General features: G+C 45.7%; 1 protein-coding gene and 2 non-coding genes across 3 annotated transcripts; 2 read left to right on the top strand and 1 right to left on the bottom strand.

Annotated features, from left to right (window-relative positions):
* Window positions 1–2,235: 2,235 nt before the first annotated feature.
* Window positions 2,236–3,210, top strand: LOC140207933 (probable G-protein coupled receptor 139). Its single transcript, XM_072276471.1, has one exon. The coding sequence runs from the start codon at window positions 2,236–2,238 to the stop codon at window positions 3,208–3,210; it is 975 nt and encodes a 324-aa protein (XP_072132572.1).
* An 8,512-nt stretch (window positions 3,211–11,722) lies between these two features.
* Window positions 11,723–11,794, top strand: trnae-cuc (transfer RNA glutamic acid (anticodon CUC)). Its single transcript has one exon. It is a non-coding gene; the product is annotated as a tRNA-Glu (tRNA).
* A 7,565-nt stretch (window positions 11,795–19,359) lies between these two features.
* Window positions 19,360–19,441, bottom strand: trnas-uga (transfer RNA serine (anticodon UGA)). Its single transcript has one exon. It is a non-coding gene; the product is annotated as a tRNA-Ser (tRNA).

Raw genomic sequence — 19,441 nt, 5'->3', positions numbered from 1 at the left:
ACAACTGAACCCATTCACTTCTGTCTGAATCCCCAATCACTCTCTGAGTTCTAACCCTGAATTCAGCCCTGTACAGCAGCCGACATGGATATAATACATTTCGTCCTCACATCCAAATCACCAGTGTAAGCTAGGAACAGCTATGGTCTCAAACTAATTCTCTCTGTCTGCTTTTGACCTGCATACCAATTCTCAGTCCTCGCACGCACATTATCCAGAACCCCATGTACTAATCAGAACCTTTCCCAAATTCCACTAACATCACATTCATCAGTTACAAATTCTCCATAAGTTTCTCCTATCCTGAACCGATACCGACTCTGCCAACCACGTTGTTGCTGTCCTCCCAGTATCGTAGGTTGGGATCTGGGGTCCAGGTCAGTGTCTCTACCTAGTTGGCACTGTGTTACAGCATGAAGTGGAAATGAGTGACCATTTGTGCATTATAAAAATATAAATGTGGCTGTACTGTATTGGTCTTTGTCTTTGGAACTCCTGCGGTCTGCCCAGCAGGTCTTTACTGCTCAAGAGTTTTCATGCAGTTGTTTTCACTCAGCCCAGTATTTACATCAAAGAGAATGATGTCGAAATAAAGTGCTTGATCAAGTAACTGTAACTAAAAGAAGTTTGCCAGTGTTGTAACCGTATCTCTGGAGACTGATCCTGTGCGTATATTAGTCCCGTTCTGAATGCATCAGCTCAGAGTTTCTACCGGAGCTGTGAATTTAGGACCAACAGAAGTCGCATATTTTCTTCACTGAAATGGTGGATCCAGTCTTCTTCCGTATAGGAAAAGTTTACTATCCCTTTATTTCAGCCCTTGGAATTCCTGGTAAGCCGCAGTGTCGGCTGCCGTCGGTGAGAATTGAAGTTGAATGTCAATGTAGTGATTGTTTCTGTCGCTGGTTCCCATTGCCACATGTCCAGTCCAAGTATTTGGCATTCTAGGAATGAAATCGAAACTGGCGAAAGTGGTTTCTCATATTTGGATCAAATAGTAAACCGTTGCAGGAATTCAGCGAATCCGCCAACTTCGGTGGATCTCTGTGGATCTCTTTCGCCCAGCGGTTTGAGTTCAACAATGTGATGTTCGGGTCTCTTTGTCTTTGTTCTCGAAGCAGCTACACTGTTTTTTTTTAATATTGTGTTTGTACAGCCGTGGAGATGAAACCAATTGATTATCTGCATTTGTATGTTAGCGGTTGTGTGCGATACGTGTAATGACCAGATCATCGATAAATTTAACAATCTATGAAATGTGAGGAGTCCCATGTTGCAGCATAAAACTTGACGATTTTTAATAAATGTCTGCAGTGTGACTGAAAGTGAAACATTTGTTGGACGTCGTTGTTGAGCAATTAAAAGGACCGACGTGGTGATTCTTACCTGTCAATACTGTGAAATGTATTCTATTACATCTACATGTGACACCGTTACGGACATCTGACTGCGTCCCTAAGTCCGATGCCGAACGTTAAATTCCTCTCCCCGGTTTCCCTGTGATGGGTTCACTGGGAGGCTTGAGGTCTATCTGTGAGGTTGTGCCAGACTGTGCTGTAACTGCTGACATCAGACATTGTTCTGTTGTAAAGGCAGCGAGGCGGCAAATGCTGAAATAGTAAACAAACACGGCAATGCTTGAAGCATTACGCCCCAAGCAGCAGGTCTCGAAAGCTTGTAGACAAAGTCGTGTCTTGGGCCATTCTGACAACAGTTTATAGAAAGTACATGTTTACTGTTTTTCCACTTATTCTGTTTTGCCTGGATGAGTGGTTCTGGGATTTGCTGTTTCTTTCAGTACGCTGGATGAACTCAGCAGGTCAGGCAGCATCAGTTAGAAACGATGAGTCGACGTTTCGGGCCTTCGTCAGGACTGAAAATGATCACAGCATCTGCAGGTTATTTTGTATTTGCTGTTTCTGTTTTTGTCCTTCGGCTATTCCACCGCATCGATGTTGATGATTGTCTAATGGGAGAACCCTGCAATCAGCGACCGGAATTATTCATTTCATTCATACCAGACGGGGATGGCGCCGATAGAAAATGTTCCAATCAATATTGTGTCTGATGTTACCCAGTTATATCTTTCCGCCGCCTCTTCACATTTTGCTCATCAGAAAGGAATCCATATTCGGATCATATCGATTTTATTTTAATGTGTAAATTTCTTTCCACGTCTCAGCCAGCTCTTCACCCTTCTACCGTTAATTGCAGGAATAAAGTAGAAATAACATGATGCCCGAGATTGCTGCATTGGCTGATGCTCAGTATTTTCTTTATTTGCTCTTTCCTGACTCTCTTCCAGCGAACCTGGTGGCGATCGTGATCCTGTCCCGGGGAAAGTGCGGTCTCTCCAAATGTGTCACTCGGTACCTGGTGGGAATGGCAGCAGCCGATCTCCTGGTCGTTATCTCGGAGCCGCTGCTGATGTGGACTGCATGGATTTATTTTCCCCGATCATTCCTGTTTATTACCCCTGTGTGCAGTCTCGGTACATGGTTGATTTTTGCGAGCACTGCAGCATCTGTTTGGCTGACTGTCGCTTTCACCGTTGATCGATTTGTGGCCATTTGCTGTGAGAAGCTGAAAAGAAAATATTGCACCGAGAGAACGGCGGCGGTGGTTATCGGGATAGTGAGTGTGTTGGCCTGTTTGGAGAGTGTCCCATGGTACTTTACACTGGAGCCTTTGGTAATAATTGATAGTGTTCCCTGGTATTGCATTGTTACACCGAACTTCAGAAATTCTCCCTCGTGGGCGGTATTTATGATGTTTTTCCGCATTTTAACCCCTTGTGTCCCATTCTTTCTGATTTTACTGCTCAATATTCTGACTGTCAGGAGGATTCTAGCGGCCAGTCGAGCCCGCAGAGGGCTCCGGGGGCAAAAGACAGGAGAGAATGACAAGGACCGGGAGATAGAGAGTCGACGCAAATCCATCATTTTGCTCTTCAGCATAACCGGTACTTTTATATCGCTGTGGGTAACACAGGTGGTATTTTACTTCTATCAACGGATTTCAATGAATTTTGTTTATTATGCTGTCACGGATCCAACTTACATTATAGAAGAGTCATCAGGAATGCTGCAGATTCTCAGTTCCTGCACCAACACGTGTATTTACACCCTGACTCAGAGAAAATTCCGAGAGCAAATCAGGAATGCTGTGAAATACCCATTGAGTCCAATTTTGAAACTCATGAAACGTTAGCAATAAATGTTGCACATTATTCCAATTCAGCTCTCTTCAAGCTCCTATTCCATACCTTCACGTGAGTATGTAACACTTGAATAGCCTTGCGGCTTAATATAGGGGGTGATAGTCCCCTGCCCGGTCAAACGTCAGAGATCTCGTTTGTGTGGATGCTGCGCGATATGTCCCCGATACAAATCAGTACCCCGAAATCACAAACAGTACACACTATGTGATTAAGCGATTAAGCTTTATAACTCTTATTTTGACTATATGGTTAGTAAGGAACAAAATATAAAAGAAAAACAATGCCCCAAATCATAAGATTTAATAATAACCAGTCTGTACACAAAGTTGTAGCTCACGCAGTTGAGTAGTCCTTCTTCCACTATCGGTCTCCTCCGAGTGTCGCCGACTTTCGGACACCCGCTCCGAGTCCACCCCGTCCGGTGGTCTAACAAGTCTCTCCATTCGTGTCCTATTTATTCATCTCTTCCTCTCCCTCTGGCAAAAGCCTGCGGAAATAACTGCTTCCAGGATCAACAGACATTGCAACAATCTCTTATTGGCTGACCTGTAATCTTTTATCTCTGGTAATAACCTAAACATTGCTGCTACAGAGAAACCGTTACCTCAGCACTGAACATTACAAAGAAGCCATTACATTTGCAGTGAAACCTCACAGCGCGTTAAAAGTAAATGAAACAATATGGCGAACAGAGTTACAAGCAAAGCTTAAAAAATCTGCTGATGCTCGAAATACAAATAACACACACACAACCAGCGTCCTCATGAAGCCTGTCAGTGCGGAACGTTGGAAGTTTTTCTCCTTTCGAACTTGCTTCCTGTCTAATGAGTTGCACCACCATTTTGTGCGTGTTGCCTCAGAGTTACAAAACAGTTGTTTACAGCCGAGCCCGACGACATCCTGGCCTCAGCGTTCCAGAGAAATCCCCCTTTCATCTCACCTCCAGCCACGCTGAAATGGAAGCTTGAGGCGATCCTGTCACCCTTCTTCCCGATTCTGACAAAGCTGTCTGGTCTTGGAGCACATTTTCGACGGTATCAGTCACTCCTGCTCCCATCATAACCTGTCCTTTCCTTCACGCTCTTTGTCTCCTCTGTCTCCACCTGTAGATTTTCATTTTTTCTTCCCGTTTGAACTAACATCCAGTATCAGAATGTTAGCTCTCAGAGAAAGAGAGGAGGGGAGGTTGCTGAGAGTGGAGATGTCATGAAACCAAGAACAAAAGACACACTAAAGCGAAATGGGAACTGGTATGGTTTAATCCTACACGAAATGTTGGAGGAAGCCGTCAGCTCAGGCAGCAGGATTGGAGAGAGAAAACAAATCCAGTTCTGCCGAAGGGTCTCTGCCCAAAGTGTCGAGCGTTTCCTCTTTTCCATCGATGCCGCCTGGCCTGCAGAGCTGTTGCAGCATTTTGGATTTGTAGATTCCGCAGTTTTTCTCTGGTGTGTGATTGATCTAATCCTCGGCAGGGTCTGTGCAACACAGAACCGACACTGGACAAAGAGCAAGCGAATAATGGTTGAAAAGGACAGTGTGATAGATTGCAGAAGTCGAAACAGATACTCGATAATCAATGGAACAAAAGCTCAGTTAATTTCAAAGTCATGCAATTGAGAAATTGGAGGATCTCTCTAACCAAACACGATCGGGAATGTTATTATTCATAGGATTAGAAAGATGATGAGAGAAGCAGCAGTTTCTGAAGGGTGATTGGTAAGTTCGTGGCTTAAGGTAGAAGGCGTCAATTTTTGAAAAGCTAGCACATTTATTTTTCCTACATTTACACACTTAGTCCAGCGGTTGTGGAGCATACGGATCCCTTCTTTGTAGACGTCAGCGTCTTGGACCTCCAGAAGTGGTCCACAGCAGGGGTGATTGATATGTTCTTAGACTAAGAGAGGAGACGAGTTATTAACTTCAAACTTTCTGTGTTTTCACACAAAGAGTTGAACTGCACGTGCATGTATCCAGAGCTGTATAACTAATCTCCTTCTACCTTAGGACACTAATTCATCCATCACCCCTACTGTGGACCACCTGGAAGTTCAAGCCGCTCTCGTTAGATGAGCGTGCAGTTCAACTCTTTGATTGATAATGCAGAAAATGTGAAATTAATACCTCATATCGTTCTACCTTAGGCCACGAACATATCAATCATCCCTGCTGTGGACTACTTCTAAAAAGAAGGGATCCGTATGCTCCACGACCGCTGGACTAAGTGTGTACATGTAAGAAGGGACTGCGGTGAAAAATAAATATGCTAGGTTTTCTAAAACTGACTTCCTCTACCTTAGGCCGCGAACTTGGTTAATTTTAAATTTCCCATTAGTCCTGGGAATTTTAAGACGCTGACTGCTGTCATTAATGGAGGCTAAACCTTTGAAATGGATTCGTAGCGATAGGGTTGAAAATATTTGGAAAAACCTAACTAGATTCAACGAAGTGGCTTTGTGAGGGGAGGGTCGTGCTTTGCGCACCTGAATGATTTTCTGAGGAGGTGATAAAACAAATTAATGAGGGTAGAGTGGTAGAGGCTCTCTGTATGGAATTGAGTGAGGCGTTCGAAAACAGCCCCCACAATAGAATCACCCAGAAGGTCAGAAGGCATGGGATTGATGGAAACTCGGCTGCCTGGATTTGGAATTACTGTATCTTGCTGGTGAGTATAGGACTGGCAAAATAGATGGAGAGTTTACAAAACATCTATTCTGTAACCAAGGAACACAAATCAAAGTTGCTGGTGAAAGCAGCAGGCCAGGCAGCACCTCTAGGAAGATGTACAGTCGACGTTTCGGGCCGAGACCCTTCGTCAGGACTAACTGAAGGAAGAGTTAGTAAGAGATTTGAAAGTGGGAGGGGGAGGGGGATATCCAAAATGATAAGGGAAGACAGGAGGAGCAGGGATGGAGCCAAGAGCTGGACAGGTGATTGGCAAACGGGATATGAGAGGATCATGGGACAGGAGGCCCAGGGAGAAAGAAAAGAGGGGGGGAACCCAGAGGATGGGCAAGGGGTATAGTCAGAAGGGACAGAGGGAGAAAACGGAGAGTGAGAGAAAGAATGTGTGTATAAAAATAAATAACGGATGGGGTACGAGGGGGAGGTGGGACATTAGCGGAAGTTAGAGAAGTCAATGTTCATGCCATCAGTTTGGATCTACCCAGACGGAATATAAGGTGTTGTTCCTCCAACCTGAGTGTGGCTTCATCCTTATGGTAGAGGAGGCCGTGGATAGACATATCAGAATGGGAATGTAATGTGGAATTAAAATGTGTGGACACTGGGAGATCCTGCTTTCTCTGGGGGACAGAGCGTAGGTGTTCAGCAAAACGGTCTCCCAGTCTGCGTCGGGTCTCACCAATATATAGAAGGCCACATCGGGAGTACTGGACACAGTATATCACCTCAGCCGACTCACAGGTGAAGTGCCGCCTCACCTGGAAGGACTGTCTGGGGCCCTGAATGGTGGTAAGGGAGGAAGTGTAAGGGCATGTGTAGCACTTGTTCCGCTTACAGGGAAAAGTGCCAGGAGGGAGATCAGTGGGGAGGGATGGGGGGGACGAATGGACAAGGGAGTCGCGTAGGGAGCGATCCCTGCGGAAAGCAGAGAGAGGTAGGGGGAGGGAAAGATGTGCTTAGTGGCTTGCCCTTACACTTCCTCCCTTACCACCATTCAGGGCCCCAGACAGTCTTTCCAGATCTGGGCTCCCAATCCAGCCACACCGCGGTCACTGTGTGTGTGTGTATTGACAACATGCAGTTTGGCCACGGGGAATCGAAGTCAGAATGGGTGTGCAGGCCAGTGCTGTGATTACTGAGTGCCGGTGTTAGGAGCTAGTTAGTAGTGGAGAGCATGTAGGAAGCGGCGTTTAACAGGAAACAAGGCGGAGGATCCAAAGCGTCCTCATTGGCCTCACGGGGCCGGGCTGTCGAATCCGCCAGTGGCAACGAACCGGAACTCCTGACTGAAAGATATAACAGAAAGCTGAGGGAAATGTTCCTGAGAGTGGAACAGCAGTCCCTTTAATGAAGGGGCTGCTCCCATCATCAGTAAACCGGTCCCCCCTCAAAAAAATCGGCTGAGTTTAACCGAGCGAGTGTGGAGCAGAGGCGTCAGAGATACGACCCGTAATATATGCCTATAGTTTTCAACAGAGGATCTCCCGTATCTGCACCATGACTTCCTTCTCTCATGGGATTCTTTTCTACAGCCTCCCAAGTTTTATCATACCCCTTCAATATTGTACTTACCACAAATGTACACAATCAGACAGGTGTGGACTAACCAACGTGATGAAGTGTTTTAAGGTGACATCCCGACTTTGGGTTCCAATGATGTTACTGCTTCAGGTCAACGGGTCATACATCTCCTTCCCCTTCTCTTTGTCTCTGTTTCCAATTTCAGGGATCCATCTGGCTTTATCTAAAGGTATCCATTATCTGTGTAAGTTCTCTCCCGGCTTAACTGTCCATTTGCACCACATTCTTCATGCCTGAGCCATTCTGTAACCTGCTTTCCCTGTTGACCCAGTTCCCAATTTTCTTCACTATCGACCACACCAGCAATTCTGGTGTCAACTGCGTACTTACTAATCATTCCACCTGCAGGTCTCCTCTCAGAATAACATCCCTCGTTTCCTGTGAATCTTCTCAGAGGGCCTACGTTGTATGCAATTGTCCAACTCACAACGGACCTACGTATTCTCATCCTTCAGCTAGCTTACCATTTGAGACCTTGTAAGACCTCTTGCTACATGTTCAAAACACCTGATCATATTTATAAAACGTGATTTTCCTTATACACCTGGATAGGCCAAATCATTTTTAACTTTCAAATTAAAGGTGGATGTTGTCTCCCAAAACCTGCATCAGTAACTATCGCGCTTTCTGAACTCGAGTGGCATCTTGCAGACAAGTTCGATGGACGTGGCGGGGAACGGAGTATATAGAATCTGTGAGGAGCAAGCGGCCGAGAGCGAGGGAGTAAAGAATCTCGGAGAGAAGTTTATTTTCTCCACTGCTCGGGCAAAAGAGGCTAGACTGCACGGGCGCGTAACGTAGAGCACCAAAGGTTTGGAAAAAAAAAGACCACGATATACAGCGGGCAGCGAAGGGAGCGTCAGCGGAGTGAGAGGGAGCCGAATGGGACGGCTTTAGCTCAACAGGCTTCGGCGTGAACAGGCAGAGGCGACGGTCGGTTCCGGTAAGCTTTGTTTTGTTTGTTTAGAGTAGAGAGAATGCCAGACAGGATGTTGCAATGCTCCTCTTACAGGATGTGGGAAGTCAGGGAGCCCTCCGGTGTCCCTGACAACGACACCTGCAAGAAGTGCATCTAGCTTCGGCTCATAACAAACCGCGTTAGGGAACTGGAGCAGGAGCTGGATGACTTCCGGAACATTCGGGAGAATGGGGAGTTAATAGATAGTAGCTTCAGGGAGGTAGTTACGCTAAAGGAGCAGGGCACAGGTAATTGGGTTACCGTCAGACAAGGGAAGGGGAAGGGGCAGGCAGAGCAGGGTTCTCCTGCGGCTGTACCCCTCAACAAAATGTATACCGATTTGGGACCTGTTAGGGGGACGACTTACCTGGGACAAGTTGCGGCAGCCGGATCTCTGGCACTGAGTCTGGTTCTGCAGTGCAGAAGGGAGGGTGGAAGAGGAAGAGAGCGGTATTGATAGGAGACTCGATAATTGAAGGTACAGACAGGAGGTTCTGTGGTCGTGACAGAGAATCCAGGATGGTTTGTTGCCTCCCGGGTGCCAGGGTCAAGGATGTCTCTGATCGCTTGCATGACATTCTGATGTGGGAGGGGGGTGGGTGATCAGCCAGATGTCGTGGTGCACATCGGTACCAATGACATAGCAAGGAAGAGTGAGCTGGTCATTAACAGTGAGTATAGGGAGCTTGGTAGGAAGTTGAAAAGCAGGACCTCGAGGGTGGTAATCTCAGGATTGCCACCTGTGCCACGTGCCAGTCAGGGTAGGAATAGGATGCTCTGGCGGATGGACACGTGGCTGAGGAAACAGCGTAGGAAGCAGGGTTTCAGATTGCAGGACCATTGGGAACTCTTTTGGGGTAGGTGGGACCTGTACAAGAGAGACGGGCTACACCTGAACTACAAGGGGACTAATATCCTTGCAGAGAGGATTGTTAGTGCTGTTGGGGTGGATTTAAACTCGATTTGCAGGGGTATGGGAACCAGAGTGCCAGAGCAGATGGTGGAGCGGGATCTGATTGGTAAGTGGGAGGCCTTCAAAGGAGAAATTTTGAGAGTGCGGAGTTTATATATTCCTGTCAGGATTAACGGCAAAGTGAATAAGAATAAGGAACCTTGGTTCTCAAGGGATATTGGAACTCTGATAAAGAACAAAAGAGAGATGTATGACATATATACGAAACATGGAGCAAATAAGGTGCTTGAGGAGTATAAAAAGTGCAAAAAAGTACTTAAGAAAGAAATCAGGAAGGCTAAAAGAAGACATGAGGTTGCTTTGGCCGTCACGGTGAAGGATAATCCAAAGAGCTTCAACAGGTATATTAAGAGCAAAAGGAGAGTAAGGGATAAAATTGGTCCTCTTGAAGATCAGAGTGGTCGGCTATGTGCAGAACCAAAAGAAATGGGGGAGATCTTAAACGTCTTTTTTGCGTCTGTATTTACTAAGGAAACTGCATGAAGTCAATGGAAATATGGCAAAGTAGTGACGTCATGGAATCTATTCAGATTGAAGAAGAGTAGGTGCTTGCTATCATGAGGCAGATCGGAATAGATAAATCCCCCGGACCTGATAGGGTATTCCATCGGACCTTGAAGGAGATTAGTGTTGAAATTGCGGGGGCCCTGGCCGGAGGACTGGAGGATAGCTCACGTTGTTCCGTTGTTTAAAAAAAGGCTGTAAAAGTAATCCGGGAAATTATAGGCCGGTAACTTTGAAGTCGGTAGTAGGTAATTTACTGGGAGGAGTACTAAGAGGAAGGATCTACAAGTATTTGAATTGACAGGGACTTGTTAGGGAGAGGCAACATGGTTTTGTACGTGGTAGGTCATGTTTAACAACTCTATTAGAGTTTTTCTAGGAAGTTACCAGGAAAGTGGATGAACGGAAGGCAGTGGATGTTGTCTACATAGACTTCAGTAAGACCTTTTACAAGGTCCCGCATGGGAGGTTAGTTAGGGAGATTCAGTCGCCAGGTATACATGGTTAGGTAGTAAATTGGATTAGATATTGGCTCAATGGAAGAAGCCAAATAGTGGTAGTGGAGGATTGCTTCTCTGAGTGGAGGCCTGTGACTAGTGGTGTGCCACAGAGATCAGTGCTGGGTCCATTGTTATTTGTCATCTATATCAATGATCTGGATAACAATGTGGTAAGTTGGATCAGCAAATTTGCTGTTGAACAAAGATTGGAGGTGTAGTGGACAGAGAGGAAGAGTTTCAAAGCTTGCAGAGGGCTTTGGACCAGCTGGAAAAATGGGCTGAAAATGGGAGATGGAGTTTAAAACAGACAAGTGTGAGATATTGCACTTTGGAAGGACAAACCAAGGTAGAACATACAAGGTAAATGGTAAGACACTGAGGAGTGCAGTAGAACAGAGGGATCTGGGAATACAGATACAAAATTCCCTAAAAGTGGCGTCACAGGTAGATAGGGTCGTAAAGAAAGCCTCTGGTACATTGGCCTTTATAAATGAAAGTACTGAGTATAAGAGTTGGAATGTTATGCTGAGGTTGTATAAGGCAGTGGTGAGGTCGAATTTGGAGTACAGTATTGTGAGGAGTTTTGGTTACCAAATTACAGGAAGGAATTTAATAAGGTTGAAAGACTGCAGAGAAGGTTTACAAGGATGTTGCCGGGACTTGAGAAAGTGAGTTACAGAGAAAGGTTGAATAGGTTGCGACTTTATTCCCTGGAGCGTAGTAGAATGAGTGGAGATTTGATAGAGGTATACAAAATTATGATGGGTATAGATAAAGTGCAAGCAGGCTTTTTCCACTGAGGTTAGAGGAGAGAGAAAAAAAAACAAAGGAAATGGGTTAAGGGTGAAGGAGGAAAAGTGTAAAGGGAACATTGGGGGTGGGGGGCTTCTTTGCACAGAGAGTGCTGGGAGTGTGGAGTGAGCTGCCAGAGAAAGTGGTAAATGCGCGCTCATTTTTAACATTGAAGAAAAACTTGGATAGGTGCATGCGTGAGAGATGTATGGAAGGATATGGTTCAGGTGCAGGTCAATGCGACTAGGCATAAAAATGGTTCGGCACAGCCAAGAAGGGCCAAAAGGCCTGTTTATGTGCTGTAATGTTCTATGGTTCTATGGTTCTGTGGTTCTCATCCTTTACTGAAAATAAACCAGAGTGGATAGTCCATCACTGAACTGGCTCCCCAACCCACTGTTTCAATGTCGGTACAGCTCACTTATTTCTTCATTTTAATTATTTATGTATATTTTAATTTGTATTTCCTTATTGGATAGTTGTCTATCGTTGAGTGCAGCATTTTTGCAGCTTCCCTGGTGGTCTAGTGGTTAGGATTCGGTGCTCTCACCGCCGCGGCCTGGGTTCGATTCCCGGTCAGGGAATTAGAATATTTCTTACTATAATTTATTGTACTCACTGTAACTTACCGTGTTTACCAACCTACTGTAACAACAACAGCATTTCCGTCTCTGTTTTGCCTACATCCTCCTGAATCAGGATCATAGGACCATATGATACAGTAGAATTACCTCGCTTGGCCTATCAGGTTTGCTTCGCCATTTCGTGACGGATGATCCATTGTTTTCTCAGCCCCATTCTCTCTGTATCGTTTTGTATCCTGATCAATGAAATATCTATGAACATCTGTCTTAAATATACATACAGACCTGAACTACACAGCTGCCCGTGGCAACAAATTCCACAGACTCACCACTCTGGCTAAATAGCTTATTCCTCATCTCTGTTGAAAAAGTATTCCCTCTATTCTAAGGCTGCGTCTTCTAGTCTTAGACTCTGCCACCACAGGGAACATCCCCTCCACATCCACTCTATCAAGGCCTTTCCCCATTCCATAGGTTTCAATGAGGTCACCCCTCATTCTTCTGAATTCCAGACACCACAGGCCCGGAGCCATCAAACTCTCTTCATATGAGAAGCCATTCAATCCTGGAATCATTTTCATGAACCTCCTTTGAACCCTCTCCAGTGGCAGCACATGCTTTCTAAGATAAGGGACGCAAATCTGCTCACAATGCTCCGTGAGGCCTCGCCAGTGCCATAAAGTCTCAAAATTACATCCTTGCTTTTATACTGTATTGTTTTTTGAAATGAAGGCTGACATCGCATTTGCCTGCCTCACCACAAACTCAACCTGCAAAATTACCTTTAGCGAATCCTGCACAAGGACTCTGAAGTTCCTTAGCGCCTTCGTTTTGTTTCTCTGCATTTAAAAAAGTAGTCTACTCTATCATCCCTTCTACCAAGGTGCATGTCCATACATTTCTCTGCACTGCATTTCATCTGCTACGTCTTTTCCTGCTGTCCCAAACTAAGTCCTTCCTTGGTCTCTCTATTCCCTCAAAGGATGCCCTGCTGCTTTCACTCTGAGGAATCTGTGTATGTTGAGTGGGGTGAGTCGATCATTCCTGGTGCCTGCACTGGAACTGTTGGAATGTTTCATTAATCAGGTCTGCTTTAGCGCTGGGATCAAAGACCGTTTAATGACAATATTCTGTGTCCATTTAGCGCTCGAGTAAGTCTCTTCATCTGATCTCTTTGCCATCCATCTGCATGTGCACCAGCCGGACAGTTTCATTAGAAAGAGGACAGTCAACATGCCTCTGTCCATTCTGATTCCGCCTGCTGGCGGTTGATCAAACTCTTCTTGTTTGCACATGTGTCCCGGTGATGGAAGTACCACGTGATTCCATTGCTCTGCATGGCCCATAAGAAGCGGAAAGTGAGTCACAGACAATCTGATTGCTCAGCAAAATGACAGTATCTCCATCTCCTGATCACAGCAGTAGTTGGCTTCGTAACCAAGCATTCTCATTTACCATTAACTTCCATATCATGTCTATCCAATGATACCTGACGCATTCCACTGATGAGGGTCGTGAGGAAATTATGAATTGATACAGGCTCTTCGGCCTAAAATCCATTCCGACCAACATGACCACCAGCGAATCCCAGTTTCCTGCGGGCGGCCCATATTCATCCAACCCCAGGCCTTCCGTGAAACTGTTATACCTGCCTAATCTACTTTTGGCAGCTCATTCCACATATTCATGAAACCTCTTTGTGAAAACGTTGCTACTCAAGTGCCTTTCAAAGCTTCCCCTCTCACTCTAAATCCATTTCCCGCGTTTTGGTCTCCCCTGCTCAAGAAAGACTGCTATCACTGACGTTATCTCTGCCTTTCCTCATTTAAATCGCATCCTCCTCCTCTTGTAAAGAACTAATGACAAGCTTGGACAAACCTTTAATATAACCCGATTCTTCCTGCCCTGACAACGTCATTGTATAACTTACTTGCACTCGTTCAAGATTGTCGGGATATTTTCTCTCATACAGCGTCCAAAACGGTACATGGCACTGTATCCACAAGCTCAACAGCGACCTATACAACTGCATTATAATGTCCCAAATTATGTTCCTTCCTGTTGCCCTGGATCAGGAAGGCCGGCGTGAGAAAACGGCTTTTCACTATTCTATCGACCTGTGACGCCGAAATCAGCGAACTGTGCACTTGTGCCCTGGGTCCCCCGTGTCAATTGCACTCTCTAATACCAAGGCATTTACAACACAAGTGCTTTGAAAATTTGATTTCCAGAATGCAGCACAGTGTACTTATCTGCATTGAGATCCATTCGCCACATCTCCGCCCACATCTCTAACTGATCTAGATAAGCCTGTAATCTGCAATAATCATCAACAGCACCTCAAGCAGCAGGAAATCTGCAGATGCTGGAAATTCAAGCAGCACACATCCAAATTGCTGGTGAAAGCAGCAGGCCAGGCAGCATCTCTAGGAAGAGGTGCAGTCGACGTTTCAGGCCGAGACCCTTCGTCAGGACTAACTGAAGGAAGAGTTAGTAAGAGATTTTGAAAGTGGGAGGGGGAGGGGGAGATCCAAAATGATAGGAGAAGACAGGAGGGTGGGGGGGGGGTGATGGAGCCAAGAGCTGGACAGGTGATTGGCAAAGGGGATATGAGAGGATCATGGGACAGGAGGCCCAGGGAGAAAGACAATTGGGGGGTGGGAACGCAGAGGATGGGCAAGGGGTATAGTCAGAGGGACAGAGGGAGAAAAAGGAGAGTGAGAGAAATGATGTGTGTATAAAAATAAATAAAGGATGGGGTACGAGAGGGAGGTGGGGCATTAGCGGAAGTTAGAGAATTCAATAGCACCGCCTAATTTTGCGTCATGCAGAAACCTCCTGATCAAGACGTGATTTCACATCAAATTTGCCGACATAGATAACGAATAACGAGTAAAAGCGACCACTGTGGCATAGAAAAGTCTTCGATATCCAACTAACTGCAGCACCTCCTGGCTTGCACTCTCCAGTTCCTTCCCAACTCTTGCCCCATTCCCAGCTCCCCACACTGGTCATCTACCCTCTACCTTCAGCTCAGAGTCAGTGTGTGGATCCGAAATGTGTACTGTTTCCGTCCACAAATTCTACCCGACCCGCTGTCCACTGTACCTGGAGAGATTTGTTCTGTATGACATTTGTTTGATAAGGAGAGCATGAATTTGAAAAGTATCCCAGGTTCGGAGTCAATAAACCCCAGAATAACTGTGTGAGATCTTACAGACAGTAACCTTCAAGAAAATACATTTGATCTTCTTCACTACTCACTGCATCTCAATCCTTTGCCTACTGAACACTCAGAGATGCTGTCTGTCTGTAGACAGGATGACCATACATTGCCCACATTTGACTCTAGTCCTAATTACTCACCACGACTCCTCTGGACTCATCTGCTGAAATCTGAGTGAGTGCTCTCAGGTCCAGCCGAGTTTATTGCCGTGTGCCCAGGGACGGTGAGGTACAGGGACAATGAAACACTTGCACCCACATTGCAGACGCGTAGAGACAGACAGTACGCGTAACATAAATTATACAATGCTGCATCATTAACAAAGGATAGATATAGTTTTGCACCATTTTCAGACTAGGAAATGATTCCTCGACAGACTATTGACATAGATTGTGAATAATTCATCTCCAAGCATCTGTCCCTATTATATCCACTGGGATAGCATGCCGGCCCAAGAAAGGCCTGCTTATTCCTTTTTCTTTAAACACCCAGACAACAGAAAGAAGGGCAGGCCTATCGTCCTCTTCAGCCAGCCCTGACATTCAATAGGATCAGCCTGGCCCAAACATGCTCTCAATCCCACTCCCCATTCCACATTTTCCCGTTCAAAGTCTTCCGGTGTCCTCCACCAAGTCTTCTTCCTTCTCCTGAGATGAAAGCATATAAACTTCTGTCCTCCGCCTTCAATTCGATGCTCTGATAACGCCCCAAACTTTGGACAGAAGCATATAGATAGAAATATCATTAAAAACGGGACGTTGTTGAGTTTTGCTCCGGGTTGACAGGACTTAAAGCAGGCAGAACCAGTCAGAGTCTGCGGGAGAAAAGAAGTCCTGGGTGAAACTGTTTCCGCCATTGGTTAACACAATAGATTGACATCCACACACACCAATTGGAGTAAGCAGGTTTCACATCATTTGAGGAGTGTTGCCTTGTGCGTTGTTGGCTGATGTCCGGCGCGTGCACAGTCTGTACACCGCATCAGGGACAACCTGCGAGGGTGATATTGACGGAAGATCAGCAAACCTGCTTTTGTACGGCAATAGGCGGGTCACTCGTTGCTCAAGGGAGCAATGGAGAGTCTGTAGAGTGAGTGACATGAAACGGGGAAAGTTTTTCCCGTTCTTGCTTGCACCGGTCTGCGCATTCCCCTCCCCTTCAACCTCGGCTGGACAGCATTTCTTATTTAAATATGTGAATAGTTTATTGGTTCAATATTCAAGTCTTTTCAGCTAATTGAAAATTTTACACGGTGGTCGTCTCCTAAGGGAGCACTGAAGCAAGGTTCCGGGAACAGATTTGTTGGAAAAACGCGACTCCTTCATGTCCTGTCTCCTGTTCTCCCCGACATTTCAGCACCAGTTCACACCTCTCCCCTAACTCAACCCCAGCTGTCTTGTTTTCTAAATCTTTGCTTCAGCTTGTGAGGGAAGTGTGGGTGTGAGGAATGTGTGTGTGTGTGTGGGGGGGGGGCGTGGAGTTAGAGAGAGCGAGACATGGAATAAGGCAGGGAAGAGAGGCACATTGGAGACATGGCAAGATTGATAAATGGAGTAGTGTGAAAGGAGGAGAGGGAGAGGTACAGGGCAATTTCCCAATTTCATGTTCATTTTGGACCACCTTTCTCCGCAGTGTTTTCCTGACTATCAGAAAGCAATATTTCACCCCAACAACAAAACGAAGTTGATCTTTCCGTCCCTTTATTCAAAGTCGGAGCTGGTGGGCTCGTAAGTATTATCACCCTTCGGACTGAGGAGGGGAAATGGCTCATGCGTTTACACATGACCGTCCAACAGAGGGAGCGAGTGAGGGCGCAACGTTATAGTTATTGATACAAATCCAGTTTCTTCAACTATAAAAGCAATTAACATTAAATTGGTGTCATTAATTCTTAAAATTCCAAACTCAGTGCTGATTTGGGTGCAAGATAAATCGTCCGCACTCTAACTGAAGGAAGTACCTTGGTGAACGAAGTGAGGTGTTCTGCATCCATACAGCTGTAGAACACACCAACGTCAGTCGTCCTGTTTCTACTCAAAATCAATGGTTAGACACTCGGTTGCAAATTTAAAAAATACCGTAGCTAAATAAAGAGTTCTGGCGTGTCCATTTGGCTCGTTTCCACGTATCCCCACCTATCAGCAAGTAGATATTTCATTGCACTTGTGCGTCCACGTAGATGTATACATTAATATAAATTCGTGTTCACTTTGAGGTAATCACCAATTACCTATAATACATGTCCCCCTCGATTAGACCCGTCACCAGATGCGGGTGAATTAAATCACTGTCATTAAATTTTGCTCAGCAGGAACTCATCGGGTCGACCAGCATCTGCGGGTGTGGTGTGGAGGGGTGGGTGGGGGCTGTAATATTCAATATTTTCCTTTGAAAAACTGAATCAGGAACCTCGGTAATCTCGTGTTCATTCACATGATTGAACTGACAGAAATATGGAATGGTTATCAACTCCACGAGTTCTCGACTCTCGCCAGCCGAAGGAACAGGATTTATCGAAGAACGTGTTACCGGCTCCAGTGTTGTGCTGGAACTCAATACATCGGCATTCAGGTCGGTAATGAAACTCGGATCGGGAAAGTGCCGCGTCGGACAGAGCTTCGATCTCATAACCTGAGACACCCAGGTTGAAAATTAGTATCTGGTGCTATCTGTGTCGACGTTGCTCCTTTGCAGATTTGATGAATTTTGATCAGGAAGCGTTAGGACGGTTTACTATTGTCCCTCATTACTGAGCTGTCCGTTCTGCTGAGCGTGTGAGGCTGATGACGTGACGTAGCCGGACAACGGGCTGCAATGAGAATATTTAGGCTCCGACAGGTTAGTTGAGTGAGGGGCTCAAACTGGACGACAGCGTTTATTGCAGGAATGTGTGAGTCTCATGTACTTCGTTGGGACTGGTATTAAATAAGGACGAAAGGTTGCGGTAAGACTATGAAGGGAAACTGTTCACGAAACAGTGATGGCGAGCCGGTAGGTGGATCAGGTAGTTTTTCAAGGCAACTGCAGATTGTGGTTTATTGTAACTAGATTGGAAATTAGAAATAGAGAAACCATTGTCATATATTTGTACGGGGTTGCTGAGGTCGGCGCTGGTGCGGCGACGATAATTTTACTTCGCTTATTTGCTGAAAGGTACGGTAGCACTGGAGAAACTTGGAACAATTTGAGTGACTTACCTTCCGTGATGAATGTACGTGCTCTACCGAACAACTGAAGTTAAAACTATAAAGTGCAGAATAGAGAATTAGGGCTTAACCTAGGGTCATGGCTGAGACGCGAAGTCGAGGAAAATTAGTTCAAGGTATGAGGAATTATCCTTTAAAACCGAGTTAAACCAGAATAACCACACATAGATTCCTGATACAATAAAATACTCCGCGAGATATGGTTGTGGATATTATAACACAGGATGCTCCTTCAAATAGGACATGGATGCATTTCTTAATATTAAGGACATCTAGGATTGTAAAAAAGGCAAGAAGGCAGTTTGAAACGTGGGGAAGCGCAGTCATGATCACACGGGATAACCGCACGGAAGCCATCTGTAACTGGCTTGGACCCCAGACTGGAAGGAACTTTTCGGAATTTTCTATTCAGTAGCTAATTAAACTCATGGGACTGACCTCCCCGGCTGACGTTCGTACAGAACGGCGATTAAAATGCCAGGACCCTATTATCAATTAAATAACCTCAGGCTGACGAATATTATTGTTGTCAGCAACTGTACTGCATGCAATATCAGGGTTTGGGTCACCTGTAGTCAATGACACTGTTTGACATTCGCCACACATCGCTCGCTTCTACCGCTTGCTGCCCGTGATCGGCAACATCTCCAGGCGCAGAGACGTACCGGAGATTTGATCAGGGGGAATGCTCCAGCTGCAGTTGAGGGAGACGCTAATGCTCTTGTGTGGACTCTGCCAGACCTGCAGTAACACTGGAATTGATTAAAGTCAGAGCCTGACAGATGATGAGAAGACGTCGTCATGTGTATCGTAAAGTGAAAGGATGGAGTCCGCTTCTCCCCGCTGACGCTGAAGAATCTGCTCTGCATAGTTCCTTCATTCAGTTCTATGAGACAGTAAATCTCCAAATTGCAGAGAGTTTAAGCTGCCTCAAGGAGATTGATCAGAATTGGATATAAGTGAACTCTTTACGGTGAGTAGAAATGCATTGGACTGAATTGTACTAAAGATTGTAAAAACCAAGTCTTTGCAGGAGTCAGCTCAGGGAAGATGCAGCGCTCAGACAGCAGGCAGGGGTTTAAATTTTATTGGCAGGTATTTGGACTTCTGGTTCTTTGTGCCTATAATGTGAGCGCTGCGAGCAGGGTTCGAACCTGCGTGGGGAAACCCCATTGGATTTCAAGTCCAACGCCTTAACCACTCGGCCATCGCAGC

This window comes from Mobula birostris, chromosome 13 (genome assembly GCF_030028105.1).
Source record: "Mobula birostris isolate sMobBir1 chromosome 13, sMobBir1.hap1, whole genome shotgun sequence".
Lineage (NCBI taxonomy): Eukaryota > Metazoa > Chordata > Chondrichthyes > Myliobatiformes > Myliobatidae > Mobula > Mobula birostris.
The sequence above is the reverse complement of the archived record's forward strand: the minus strand, read 5'-3'. Positions and strand labels throughout refer to the sequence as shown.